This window comes from Vipera ursinii, assembly GCF_947247035.1.
Source record: "Vipera ursinii genome assembly, chromosome: 2".
In the NCBI taxonomy this organism is placed as follows: domain Eukaryota; kingdom Metazoa; phylum Chordata; class Lepidosauria; order Squamata; family Viperidae; genus Vipera; species Vipera ursinii.
In genome coordinates, this window is record NC_139513.1 from 145,928,853 (window position 1) to 145,943,329 (window position 14,477).

General features: G+C 39.3%; 1 protein-coding gene across 4 annotated transcripts; it reads right to left on the reverse strand.

Annotated features, from left to right (window-relative positions):
• Positions 1–354: 354 nt before the first annotated feature.
• On the reverse strand, positions 355–13,210 carry CCNT1 (cyclin T1; the record flags this gene model as incomplete). 4 transcript variants are annotated; one of them, XM_083352434.1, is made up of 9 exons in its annotated part: positions 355–3,749; positions 4,733–4,803; positions 5,065–5,228; positions 8,162–8,207; positions 8,994–9,056; positions 10,193–10,253; positions 11,000–11,128; positions 11,917–11,998; positions 12,966–13,210. In XM_083352434.1, the coding sequence occupies 9 exons, from the start codon at positions 13,208–13,210 to the stop codon at positions 2,385–2,387; spliced, it is 2,226 nt and encodes a 741-aa protein (XP_083208560.1). The 4 variants fall into 4 exon arrangements, with proteins under 4 accessions (XP_083208560.1, XP_083208561.1, XP_083208562.1 ...); XM_083352435.1 differs by having other exon boundaries at positions 11,917–12,047; positions 12,966–13,109; XM_083352436.1 differs by lacking the exons at positions 10,193–10,253; positions 11,917–11,998; positions 12,966–13,210 and having other exon boundaries at positions 11,000–11,853.
• Between the last annotated feature and the right edge of the window lie 1,267 nt (positions 13,211–14,477).

The window sequence follows — 14,477 nt, forward strand, 5'->3', positions numbered from 1 at the left end:
CAAGATAACCTGCAGTTTTCAACTGACAAATTATGATCTAAAATCTGAAAATATGAACATCTGAGTCTACTAAATTCGGTCTATGTTTTTTATCATGCCACAAAGTTATTTTTCCTTTCCTACTTGGCTCTTTACTTTCTTTTGTTCATATCCGTTGTGGTTTGTTTTTAAATAATTGCTATTGTTTGCTATTGTAATTGCTATTGTTTGCTTTTATATCTCAGTGTAAATAACTAGGAAATAAATGAGATTTATAGATTCAGAATACTGCTGTTACTGTCCCAAATACCTTTGTATAGACTTTTCCTAATAAATTCAAATATTAGCAAGAAATTTCACAAGGAACAAACTAAATGCGGAGACAGTACATTTATTGAAACGTGGAATAGTAATAAAAATGAGCCAGGGATTAGAAAGTTTCTGAAACATTACACAAAACTAGGCCAAAGTTTGCATCAATAGACACCATTGCTTCAGAAATCCAAAGGTGGTGGGAAAATAATTATTCCAAATTCAGAGAAAATACTTTGGCAAAAACAAGCAGATGAGTGTCTTTATTTTAAACATGATGCATCATCTGAAACCAGCAGCAATTAACTTCACTCACATGACATTACAGAGGCCACAGCTCGTACTCTATTGAACATACTGGATTGGGCCTCTGTTGATATATACTAGGGTAATCCGTTTTGAATAACAAACCCTTTTTAAGTCACACAGTCCCTCATATTTCAATTTGGAATTCACTTCACAACAGTAGGAATATCCTGAAATGACTCGTGGAACAAGGGGACTATATTAAAAGACTAAAAAGAAAGTTGAGATTTAAGACCACTCACTCCAAATACTTCGTCCAAATGCTGGATTAGAAACCAAGGCTGATTTCGTAGAATTAAAATATTCTTATCTGATCTACAGAAACATAATATATGTCCATGTTTAAATGCTAGCCCCATTTTTAGCATACCAGTAGTAGTATGCTACAAGTTCAGAACGTTACACCAACATTTATAAACCAATTCAGGGGACCTTCAAACTGGCTATTTTTGTATCAATATCTTTATATTCACAGGAGATCTTCACCCTACTTTCATTCAATTTTCTTCTCTCTTATAGACCTTCTAGATATTGGCAAGCTGTAATTTCCAGGAGCCCATACTATCATGAAAAATTGCAATGGATACTGGGAAGTATAACATCTGGAAGACCGACCGCAGGCTTGCAATCTTTGCTCTGTTCTCCAAATTTGCCTGATTCATTTGTCATCTTTGTATCTTTTTATCCTTTTTGACAAAATGTGAAAATCTCATATTCCATAATGTATTTAAGATATAATATAAAGCATCCCAGAATCACGATTACTGCTCTAACGTTCATAGGCTGTCAGCCTCTTCCACTTCCTCCTGCTCTGCTGAAACACACATTTTCCCAACTATACTAATGCAACATTGTTTTTTTTTGAAGGCACTCTCAAGTTTGTGCACTAGCATGCAGTTCTGCCCATCACTGAAATATAGTTCCATGAAATTTTTTAATGGTTAAGTCATGTTAGCTATTTGTTTTCCAGCGAGACAAATACTGAAACAAAGACTGAAATGGCAAACATAGTAACGGCACCACTAAAGAAGCAGTGTGGTCAAGAAGGAAGTGAAGTTCACTCCTAAATTATCCTTGATCAGGAGGAAGGACTGAAAAAAGTTAGCAACTTAACTAACATTTCCAAATCCACCACTCTTTGGAAATTTAGGTTTGTATCTTGTCTCCATTTACTTAATGATGAAGAATCACAAATCTAAGTAAGGAGAAACTGGAAAAAAAAAACTGCTTTACCACTTCCATTTTCTACTTTACTTATATTCAGTACATGTGTCTCTCAACCTTCACTGCCTTTGTTTAGGTGGAGGCAACTTCGATGGGACAAGACACATTAACGACTGCAAGTAGACAGAACTCACATGCCCTTTTCCATTTCCATTTCTGCTATAACTCCCTTCCTTTATCCACCTTAGAAAAATAAAATAAACACTTAACATATAACTTATTTTAAATTATTTTTTAAAATCCTCTTTTTTAAGAAAAGGAGAGAGACGATCAATTTAAATAGTCCTGCGCCATTTCCTATCGGGTGGATGACATTCAAGCCCACCCTCATCTCTGAAGTTGACAGCTGGCCTTAATAGGAAAAATTTCACCACCCAGAAGAACTGAAAAGGGGGTGGGGATGCACATGGAAAAAGAAGAGAGTATCTTTTCACAGTTTCAAGGACTTATGTTCTCCTACTAATAATAAAAATGTTTTCTTTTAAAAAGGGGAAAGGGCATTCACACAAGGCAGTGGAGATTACTATGAGCATTTTTTTGTAGAACCTCAGTAGTTAAAACTATCACTTTGGGAGTGGTGGTAAAGGAGGGGGAGGTTCTGATGGGAGTGGGGGTGGCCGTGGCTTATCAACACTTGCAGCAGCCCTGGGGTTCAAATATTCACCATAATGATGCACAAAGTCAAAATTGGATGACTGGGTGGGTTGCATGCCCTGGGCACTGAGCAGGGAGTGCAGCATGTTCACTGTATCTTGATAGTCAATGGATTGGTTCATGTTATGCCCATTGGCCCCAGCAGTGCTCTTGTCCAGTTTTCCATGAGCCCCTCTGGCTTTGTTAGCCTGCGCAAAAGATAGACCAGCTGCTTCCAGGCTGTGGCCAGAATGCTGAGGGAACGGAAAGGGCACAGCAGGCCCCTTAGAACCCTTACTGATTTTGGGCTGGTGTTCGTGAACTGTACCCGCTGTCTCCTCAGAAAGGGGTCTCTTACGGGAGGAACAATTTGAGACATAACCCTTGTGTGACACAATGCCAGTTGGGTTTGCATGCTTGGGATCCCCTGGACGCTTGGCGTTGACGACAGGTTGCCCGTGCGAGTGTTTGTGAGAATGATGGTTATGATGGTGGTGGTGGTTAGAATGGATCTTATGCTTTTCCTTGTGCTCTCCCCTGCTCTTGCCACTGTTTTCATCAGACAGGCTGTGTCGTTCCATGGGAGCCGGCACCTTAATGCGCACTTTTATATCATCTTGTTTGGAAGAAGCAATAGGCTTGTCTCCTGGGGCAGGCAACCGGACTCTAAGCGTAGATGGGGGCTTATCAGCTTTTTCGGTAGGAAGCCGTTCAGAACCATCTGAATTGTTGCCTAGAGGAATTTTCAGGATAATTGGAGAAGAGTTGTTCTCCTGCTGCACATCCCGTTCACGTTGCTGCTGTACAAGCAAGTTCTGAGCAGCATAAGCATATTGAGAACGCACGTTTGCCTCCATGTTCTCTAGCTGGCGTTTCTGTGCAGCCAACTCCTCAGCATGTTTGGCCCGGTATTCCTTTAATGAAACTTTTGCGAGTGGCACACTTTTGATGTTTTGCTTAACAAAAGAGCCACCACTGCCGCTATCGTGATGTAGATGATCGGGATTGGCAGAAATGTCATTAGCTCTGTGGCTGGTCTCTAGTTTATGCAAAGAATGCTGAGCCATCCAGCTGTCTGATGAAAGATCTGTGCTACCTAGTTCCCCTGGAGAATCTCCTCCTGTGGCTGGAAGGGAAGCAGCAACTCCAGTGGTTGAAGACGTTGACATGCTCATCAGGCCTGCAATAGTCGTGTCTGATGCACTTCTAGAGATCATGCTGAGGATTGTCTGTTCCGAGAGGCCACCATCCTCACTTTGGTCATCCGTCTTCGATTTGTTGGCTGCTTGACAGGCCTAAAATGAAAGCATTCAAAACTGGTAAACTAATCTCTTTCAGCCCTACAATATCCCTAGAAAGGAATACTGTATAGGCGTGCACTGCCATGTTTTGCTGAAGTACCATACAGAGTTCATTTTTAATGCACGTTATTGATAAGACACACCATGATGAAAAGACAGTTGTTATTTTAGAAAAATGCCATTAACAAATAATAAGAACTGTCATATCTACTTTATCAGTTCAGAAGGCTGATTCTGTACTATGATGTTCGTCCTCAAAATCTTCCTTCTAAAACCCTCTATTCCTCAGTATTTTAAATAAAGTTTTGGTGTTCTCAAAATCCTTTTTCGATCCACTGCTCTTATAGAATACTTCCCTAGCATCGTGGTTTGTACCACAATGTAAATGTTGTGGGCTGTGTGGCCTATCACAAAATGTTGGAATCATCCCACATCACTATTACAGAAAAATAATTACTTAATAGCATTTCATGGGTTTTCCTCTTTCTGGCTATTTCTCTCTGTTTGCTTTCTTTTTCCTAAACTCTTTTATTCCCATAGCTCTCCAAAATTTTATTGCTCTCCCGCTCTATGTTTAGTAGATGAAGATTCTTTTTGTGGATTTTTTTTCTTTTTTTTTTCTTTTTTTGCATAGCCTTGGGTGGAAACTAGCCATCATAGGTACTTTTTTCCTTACACTGGTTCTGAGCTCATGTGGAACACAGATATCTTGTAGTGAAATACGATAGTTGATTTCTGAAAGCCAGAGCTCTATACTTGAAATGATCCCAGACAATGCGGTGAATTTTTAAATTTGTACTGGAAATTGATAGGTGCCTCAAGATGTTTATGAATGTATATCTGGGTTAATCCCAGTTATAAAGCTATAAACATGAAAGAGGCAGAGGTTTCCTGGCTGTAGCTTAGTACTCTCCAAGCAACAGTTTTCTTTCAACATTCTCATCAAAGAGAAGCACAAAGTGGGCAAAGCATCTTACCCGCCAATTCCTGATTCGTTTCAGTCGATTAGGAGTTTTCTCAAGGATTTGAAGGAATTCATGAGTTAATTCTGTAACACAAACACAAGAATAAAGCTTGTAAGCAGCATAGTACTACAGCAAATTCTACAGGAGCATATTTCAATGTCCATCCTTGTCAGCAAAAAACAGAGCAGTCCAAAGCCTAATAGTACGGGTTCAGTTTACAAAATTCATCCCATTTCTTTACGGTCATGCTAGAAACCTTGATAAAGAAGTCAGAAATAAAATAGTAAGTTAATGGAGTACCTCTTATTGGGCATAGAACGTATTTGACCTTGCTCCAAACTTACCATCCAAGAGTTCCAGAGTTACAGTGGCATCAACGTACTCCCACCAGTGCTTCCCGTCCGTGGAGACTGGGATCTCCCAGTTGGACCACTTACAGGCCAAGTGGATGCAGACGCAGGCCACAACGGGAGGGGTGTACTGCAGGCTGAAGGTTGTTAGGTGAAGGCTGACATCACCAGCAGGGGGAGAGAAACAGAAAGCTGTAAGCTCCCAAGCTTGAACAGCAGCCGCACATACAACCGCCCGCTGGACAGACACTGCAGGAATTAGGCATCCCTCAGCTTTAATTTTTTTTATTATTATCCTGCAAGGTCAAGCTTGCCTTGCACAATAATTCTAATTCAGCCTTTTCCCACAAGGTTTTCCAAGAGCTTCTGTCAGCCTGGAGCTCCAGGACACCTACATGATCTTCATGAAATGCAATGGAATGAACTCCAAAGTTACAAATTGGGTTGTACAACAATACTCGAATATAACCCTAGGAAAAAAATCTGAACAATTTGCTCTTTACAACAAATCCCTCTTTTAGTAGTTAAACTGATCACCGACAACAGCAAATTTTGAATCAGACTACTAAGTACAGCTGATTTTAAATCCAACTCAAGCCCTAAATCAACTAAAACAGGTGTTTGTGTATTTCCACTAGTTCCTATTCCAACAAGATTCAAACAAAGATTTCCCAACAACCTACAACAGGGGTGTAAAAGTGCCGGCCTGCAGGCCGGACGTGTCATGTGGAAGCTGCGCCCACACCATTGCTGGCAATGGCATAACCGTCCCAATATGTTGCACGATGTCACATGACTTCGCAAGTTTGACATGTCTGACCTACAAGGAACTGGACTCAGAAATATCATGAGGCAAAATATGCTGGCAGGACCTGGCAATGTTCACATGACATTTATAATCCATAAAATCCTTCAGGAGATTAATGTGTGCATGGCAAAAATGTGCAAATGATGAGTATTGGGCAAAAAGAAGCCCCTCCAAAAATATTTAAATTACAGATCAGTATCTATTCATACTACTTGCTATGATGAAAATTTGCAAGGAGCCTGGGATGGAGTATACAAGTTCTAAAGCCCATCCATAATGATAGCCCAAAGCCTTCCTCCTATAAAAAACAACTTTCTAACACTGCTAACTAGTAATCAGATTGCATATCTTGCATACAATGCATCCACCGGACCTACATTTTGTTATTAACTGGAAAAGACAGATTTTATATTGTTGTATATTATTACTGTTCTATGCATCAATATATTAACTGTTAGGCAGCAAGCAATCAGAAACAGAACTAAGTCCTTTCAATTTACAGCAGGAAGGACAATGGACCTCTTTGGCCTCTTGCATTTCATGAGGCACCATACATGTTAAAAGTTTTCTCTTAACTATTTTTTAAAATAAACAATGAGATCCTTACTTTCTTTTAATCCTCTGTGTAGCGTAATTAAAAATACTTTAGGTTTGTTCACTTCTTAGCCAGAACCAGTGTTTAGGCACTTCTTTACAAATGTGCATAAAATACAGCTAGTATTGCTAAATTCAGCAGTAGCTGATCCAACAAAATCTAAAAGGGGTACAAATATCCCAGTGATTAAATACAAATACTCAAAAGGTTTAAAAAATATAAGATAAAAAAATATATAACTTAAGGTAACAATTTGCTATTAAAAAATTCTGGATGGTTCTTTCAAAAATAGCTTTACTTATCATTTTTAATCGTCATTCTCTAACTTCTAAGTAGAAACATTTAATCCAAACATGCTCATGCAAATACACCAGCCACAAATATGTACGTACAGCCAGATCTTGAGCTAAGACCAGGGCAACCCTTCCAGGTTACAACAGATGAATGATGGCTACAACCTGACCTCAAAAGTTCCAGCCATCTTAATACCCCCCCCCATGGTCACGTGATCACAATCTGGATGCTTGACAACTTGTTCAAACTTACGATCAATTGTCAAGCACCCCATGATTACATTTGAAACCTTTTCTGCTGGCTTCCCTAAAGTCACTGGGGAAGCCTGCAGGGAAGGTCAAAGTCCCTTCCACACTCACACCTCCATTCTCACAATCTCTCATGACCTCCCTGACCCATGACTCTTGTTTAGCATGTCACACCCTGGCCCATATAGCATCCTTCACTCACTTCCTTAGTCCCTCCCCCCCACTTGGCAGCAACTACTTAGCTGCCTGATGGCCTAGGATTACAACTTTCAGTTGGCTTCCCCACTGACTTTGTTTGTAGGAAGCAAGCAAGAATTTGCCTCATATAACAACCATGAGATTCAGTTAACAATGGGAACCAGGAGTGCAATTTATGATTGCATCACTTAGCGATGGGATACTTCAATTCCAACTGCCATTGTAAGTCAAGAACTAAACTTTACTAATATGTGCCATAGGAAATAGGCTACCATATCTGGAAAAAGCACTGAAGATGTGCTTCTCTTTAAAAAAAAAAGCTATAATAGTCTAATCAAGATCAAACCCATTTTGCATTGGATTTTTTGGATTCACTGTCTTTATTTTCTAATTTTGAAGACTAGAAAGAGAAATGAACATGAGATTTAATATTCCTCCACAGGATTGAACAATACAGAAAACTATCGCTGGTGAAAATAAATAAGCACCAATTTAGGTGCTTGTACTTGATAAATTAATTCATGAATCTATAGTCTTTGTTTGCATAGCAAAGCATGCTTAATTAAACCATGATAATATATTCTACAAACCGGTAATTAATTCCTTAATAACTGGTAGCTCAAAATCTCATTTACAAGAAATAAGGATTTTTTTTAGGCAAGCAGGACGGACTATTTAAAAAAAACAAAATTTAAAAAAAAAACTATTTCTCCCCATTATAGTCACAATAGAGAATTGGTCATAGATGGACTAGCAGTATGTGTGCTCATTTATAATATTTTGTACATTCCTGTTCTGAAATTCAAACTAAAAAACAATTTTAAAGAAATCTACTGTTCTGATATCAAAGAATGCACTCTAAATGTGGCATATTGTTTCAATTTTTTTTGCAATAATTTAACAAAAACATTTCCAAATAAAACAAAAATCTGAATTCTCAACATCTACCTGTTGGTAGCCATGAAGTAGGAAGTTTGTGCTAGATCCTTGCTGGCTGAAAGAGAAAAGTCACAAGTTAAATTTGCCAATACTTAAAGGTGTAGCATATTATCGATTTTCTCTGATTCTACAACTAAGATTGGGGAACTTTTTGTGGAAACTCTGGGGTTATTGAATAGGGGAATTATTACAACGGGCAAGATCCTGTCATGTGAGGACAGGAAAAAGATTTCCAGCTTTTTCTGGCCTTGGATAAGGAGTCATGTTGGACTTCTCAAAATATTATTTAGACATGGAAATGGTACTGTTTTTCAAAAGGACAGAAAATATATTCTTTGCAGTTCTGGTCAGAGGAAGCTGTGAGCACCATATACTGTATAGTCTTTAAGATGTGTATTATTATTACAGCTGTCCAAAGCATTCAAAAAGGATGTTTCTAAAAAAGAGCAAAGCCTGCTTCAAAGCATTAAAATTGCTACTTGGATTGCCTCCTTATAAATGTGCAAGCATAGGCAATCCTCCCATTAAATTACCAGCAAAACACCTGTGCATGCCCATACATGGGAAGACAACTGCAAAGCATTCTGTACAGAATGCTGTGCACAGCTTGAGTATAACCTTTCGGCTACAAAGGCTGACATTGGTATTTTCATTTTGAAACTCTTTGATCCTCTAGACATGCAAAAGTCATGCATTTAGTACAGTAACAGTCTCTTCTATTTTCTTTTTAACATGACGTTCTTTACCGAGGAAATATATTCATAGAAATAATTTCTGAGCTAGTAAACAACCATTTCTACATGTATGTTGTCTAAGCAAAAATCACACATTTGGAACATACCTCGAACTAGCTGTGTGCACTTCACCACATGAGTATGAGGATGATCTATGGTGATTTCAAATCCTAGAAGAAAAAAGGAAATGTTTAGAACGTGGATATAACTTGCTTGTAATTCTACATACCATGCATATCTCTGATCCTGGGAGGCAAAGTAGATTGTTCCTCCAGTCAATTAATACCGCTCTGTGCTTAGATGCATACAGGACATCTCCTGGGCTCAAATACATCAATTATCTAGCACAAGAATGCAACAGATATTGCAAGTTTCTGCAGTATTAAATTTCCTGGTAAAAATACTGACACACATTCAATTATTCTAAAATTGATCCTGAATTCTGAATTATAGGATAAAATTCTAGCAACTACTTGTTTTTCTGCTCACTTTAATAACCCAAGCAAGTGCTTTACTCTTAGAATAATTTTTAATCAATTTTAAGTTTGTTCTTAGAAGAGCTTTTACTCTTGTTAAAGGAAAATATACAAAGAAACTAATATTCTTTCTTCCTGCAAATTAACAGGATACAAGTTTATAAATTATGTCCATACTGGCCAACACAGTTGTTAAGCATCTATGACAAAATATCTTTAACCTGTTTCATACATTACAGTTCACAGCTAGGATTAACATGCTTACATGTTATATAGACAAAGTCAGAATGTCTTGCTCAACAGTAATAGAAATGCATTTTGCATATAACAGCAAACAGTAGGAATACATATTTACCATTTTATAATGGCAAGCTTATCAACTATCAAAGGTGCAAAAAATACCATTTTAACTGCTAAAAACCTTTCAAATAATTACATTTAAGATGCAGCAAAAGCTTAACATTAATAATGTATAATAATTTATCAGGGTATTCATTTCCTATCCTGGATTATCTGATATAGTGATACAGTTGAAACATTAGACTCTCAAGCTGCTAAGACTTCAATCCAGAGTACAATGCCTGGAACCTAAAGGATATAAATCCTGTTAAAACAAAATCCTGTTTGCACACATAGTTGTATTAATATATTCACTCAAAACATAAACAAGTCATAAACTGGCCATTATGACAAGGACCGTCGCCTGGACTGATGGCTTCCCATATTGGTCAGCTGTGAAGAAGACTGGGGTTGGGTTAGAGTCTCTCCATTCTGCGGAACATTCCTGGGTCTGAGATTCATGAAGCAGCCCGTCCGCTTGGAAAACTTACCCAGGGTCTGCAGTATTATGCTCTCTAGAATGACCAGGTCTTGGGCTTGTTGCAGGTAAGCCTGGGGTTGAGAGGACAGGCAGGTTACTTGTGATGAGGCACTCTGTATTAAGCCTGCATATTTCTAACACTCTCTTGAGGAGGCAAAAACATCAAGGGGGAATCTTTATTACATCTCTGCTGGAGAAAATGCGCACAAATGTCCCATTTCCAGGGGAAAGAGCACTGAATGCACACACACAAGTTGCTGACTGCATACTGCTACTGTTGAAACTGTCTTGTAGCACATGCTCAAAATTGCCTTTTTGTTACAATTTAGCTTTAAAATAAAGCTTCCCCCTTGTTGGCAAGGTTAGATGTGCTGGTCCTGTGAGGAAGGGCTGTGGTATAAGAACTGAAACAATGTGCTTAACAATCTTTTTATTTGAACAGTAAAAATAACTGGATTTCACAAATCAACTTCTATATCACCATAAGAGTATGATCCTGGCAGGCAACATCCATTCCTCAATGCAAGCTGTGCTACACACCAAGCTTTCCTCAACACACTGACCAGAACACACAGGACAGACGAGCAATTTGGCTTACAAAACCAAGAGCTTTCTGTACTATGCACCAAGAGCAGTAACTCTTTTTTCTGTATTCAACTGTTAAATACTCTTATTCTGAAAATTATTCAATTGTATTTCAAGGTGGCTGTAGCATTCTCAATAAAATGAAGCATGGTGGATTTGCACTGCCAGGATTTGTTCTTTCTGCGTGATTTATTGTGCACAGTACATCTTTCACAGAAGTTTAACTACTTACCTCACTCCGTGTATCAGGAGCAGCTTCCAGAGGATGTAGACAGGCATGTGTAACCTTGATGACATGCTCTAATTTTCGAGGTTGCTCTTCCACCTTGGCTGCCAGGAAAAGGGCAGCTGGTGCCACAGCCTTTATGGAGAAGAAATGTATTAAATATACCATACCATCTTTCAAATAGCAAATCACACTACTCTCAAATGTGCAAAGGAAAAGAAACATATATGTTAGAACCAAGGGTGAAAAACAGCTGAATTAGGAATGTTTCATCACTCTGAATTTAAATTAGCACCTTTTTGGTCTGCAAACTTTTTTTTTCTCCTTAGGAAAGTTATTAGGACAAGTTATAAAAATGCACTGTGAGCATAATTTTGTGAGCATATGTTGATTACTGAATGAGGATCACAAAATATAATCTTAAAGAACATAAAATCTTACAAAATAAATCTTAGTAACAACATTTGCACAAATCCAGCTAAAGTCTGAAGTCAGAATATGCAGGTTTATTACGAACTATTTATCGGAAACCATAAACCAATCATTCTCAGCTGAGAGTTTAAGATGTTTCCTCAGAAAGTAAATTTGTCAGGCATCCAATTAAAGTGTCAGTGCTCTAGCATTTTATCAGTAATGCCTGAAAATTTGTCACATATTGTTTGCCCATTGTTATTGTTATATTCTAAAGTAGCATTGTTTATAATTGTTTCCTTGAAAGCCTCTTTTTTTAAAATAAAGAACCTCATTATCGCTTGTAAGCATGTAGAGCTAAGCATAAATTTGATGGAATCCATTTCTGAAGACTTCACAGAATATTTGTTCAACTATTAAAAGTTCTACTGCTTCCATATTACACACACACACACACACAATAAATCCATTCAGAACTCCAGCTGAGAAACACAAACTGTTAACATACTTACATTTCTATGAAAGTGGGTAAAGGACTGAACCATGTAGAATCGATGCATATAAACAATTGCAGTATTAATAGTCAGTTGAGAACTAATGGTTCATCATTAAGGAAGATGTTAAAATTTAATAGTGCACGATTCTTCTTAAGGAAAGGTTATGTGAAAGCTAAGTATTATAAAAGTTGACTTTCTTAAACTAAACCAAGAATAGAACTGATTTTTGAGTAAAACTATACATGTTGTTGTTAGTTGCTCCTGTCGGACCCATGGACAACATTCCTCCAGGCCTTCCTGTCCTCTACCATCTTCTGGATTTACACAGAGACTCTGACTCTACGTAAATATTTTAAGACCGTACGTTACAGTTACAATATTATATTATATATATAAATATAAACCCTGCAAATATTTTCACATTAAGCTTCCTAAATTTAAAAAGTTGAACTAAGCTTTGCATTACAGACTTCAAAATTTGTTCAGCCAAACTGTTAAAATACCAATACGGCTGGAAAAAAAATGAGGCTCAAAAGCAAATTAATATGAGTGTTCAAACCAAACACACGGGGGAAAGATGGCTCACTTTTTCCTCCCACCTCACACATCAAATTTCAAAATTACGTTATCTAAATAATGCAACACGCAGACAAATGCCTGGTAGTAACGTGTTACTAACTGGTCTCTTGCGCTTTTTGCACATCAATTAAGACCCACTTCAGAGCCTCTCCTTCAACCTAAACCGTAACAACATCCCAAAACCCTGCACACAACATGTGCGTTTAACATTCCACAACCACCGAGCAAACCTCTCTGTTTAAGCACTTCCAAGTCAAGCTCCTTCGGCCTAAGGCGCTCCAGCCATATAAGCACTTCCCTGCCTACAGAGCGACGACCGCGATACCTGTCTCTCTTAACACTTCGATTCCCCCCGTTCCCGGTAAGCTTAAACCTAACAGGCACCCAAGGTGTTTACGAGAATCTCCGGCGGGCCTAGTCCTCTTTCCGTAACCCTAACCCAGCCCAATCCCTACTGAGGCGCGGCCTAGTTGCCGAAGGGATACACATTGAGGCGCTGGCCCATATCCTGAAGCAGGTTAGCTGCCTGCTGCCGGTACGATAACTCCTTGTCCGGGTCGAGTCCTAAGCGCCAGGACGGACTCCGAGCGAGCTGCTCTCGGGTGAAATACCAGCGTCTTCCACCTCCCGCAGCCGCCGCGCTAGATACCGCCATGATGGCCGTCGCCGCCGCCGTCGACAACAGCGCATGCGCTGGAGAAGGCACGCACACGCACACACCGGCCAACATTCACGTGATCGCGTCTAAATCCGCCGCCGCGCGCGCACTTCCTTCCCAGCACACAGCAGGGGGTGGAGTCTGCATACCGAGCTTCCGGTTTTGGCTTGCCCAGTTCGTTTGTAGGCGATCAGTCTTTTCTTCGTCGTTGACGGCTATTGGTTTGGCGAGGAAAAAAAAGAAAAAAAAAACCCTTCGTCGTTATAATATTCAGCCAGTTTTTGTTTTCTGTCCCCCACTTCCCTATTCTCTATGCTTTGCTCAATAACTAGCCCCATAACATTTTCTGGATGAGCTCACCTATTATTATTTTGTAACCTTTGGGCTCTTAAAAAGAGTTTTAAAACTCAGTGGACATAAAGACCCAGATTTCAATGAGATTTGGCAGCCATTGTTGCTGTGATAGAATCAGAAGATGGCTGCATACAGCAGAATCCTAGATTTGAGCTGGTTTGGACAAACTTTGATTAGATTTTGGCAGTTGGTAGCATTGACTTAAGGGACACGGTGGCTCAGTGGGTTAGGACACTGAGCTTGTCGATCAGAAGGTCGGCAGTTTGGCGGGTCGAATCCCGAGTGCCGCGTAACAGTGAGCGCCTATTACTCGTCCCAGCTTCTGCCAACCTAGCAGTTCGAAAGCATGTGAAAATGCAAGCAGAAAAATAGGGACCACTACGGTGGGAAGGTAACAGCGTTCTGTGCGCCTTTGGCATTTAGTCATGCCGGCCACATGACCACGGAGACATCTTCGGACAAGCGCTGCCACTTCGGCTGTGAAACGGAGATGAGCACCGGCCCCTAGAGTCAGAAACGACTAGCACGCATGTGCGGGGGAACCTTTACCTTTACCTAGCATTGACTTGCTCCAGAGACTCCTGCACAAGCTGACTGGATTCAGCTTTCAGGTTATTGGATATTTAATACAGTCAAATAAAGATTCCCTCAAGACAGAACGTGAAACATTATGAAACTAGTTGCTACTGTCTTTTTCCAAGATGCTTAGTCTTGCCCGCAGACTCAGAATTTCTTGGTAACCTTTCTTCCAGTGACTGACCAGGCCCAACCTTGCTTAACTTTTCTGAGATCAGCCAAGGCTGGTTAGGTGTTGCCAACTGGCAAGCAAAACAAATATGATCAACCTTAAATCAGCTGGGAGTATTTTTGTTCATCCTTTGATGCTGTATGCAAATAAGTGCAAGTTGATGACACAACAATGGGGAATGGAGTTCCAAAATACATAATTTCTTAAATTATATCAGATTATATTGCCTTAAGGCAT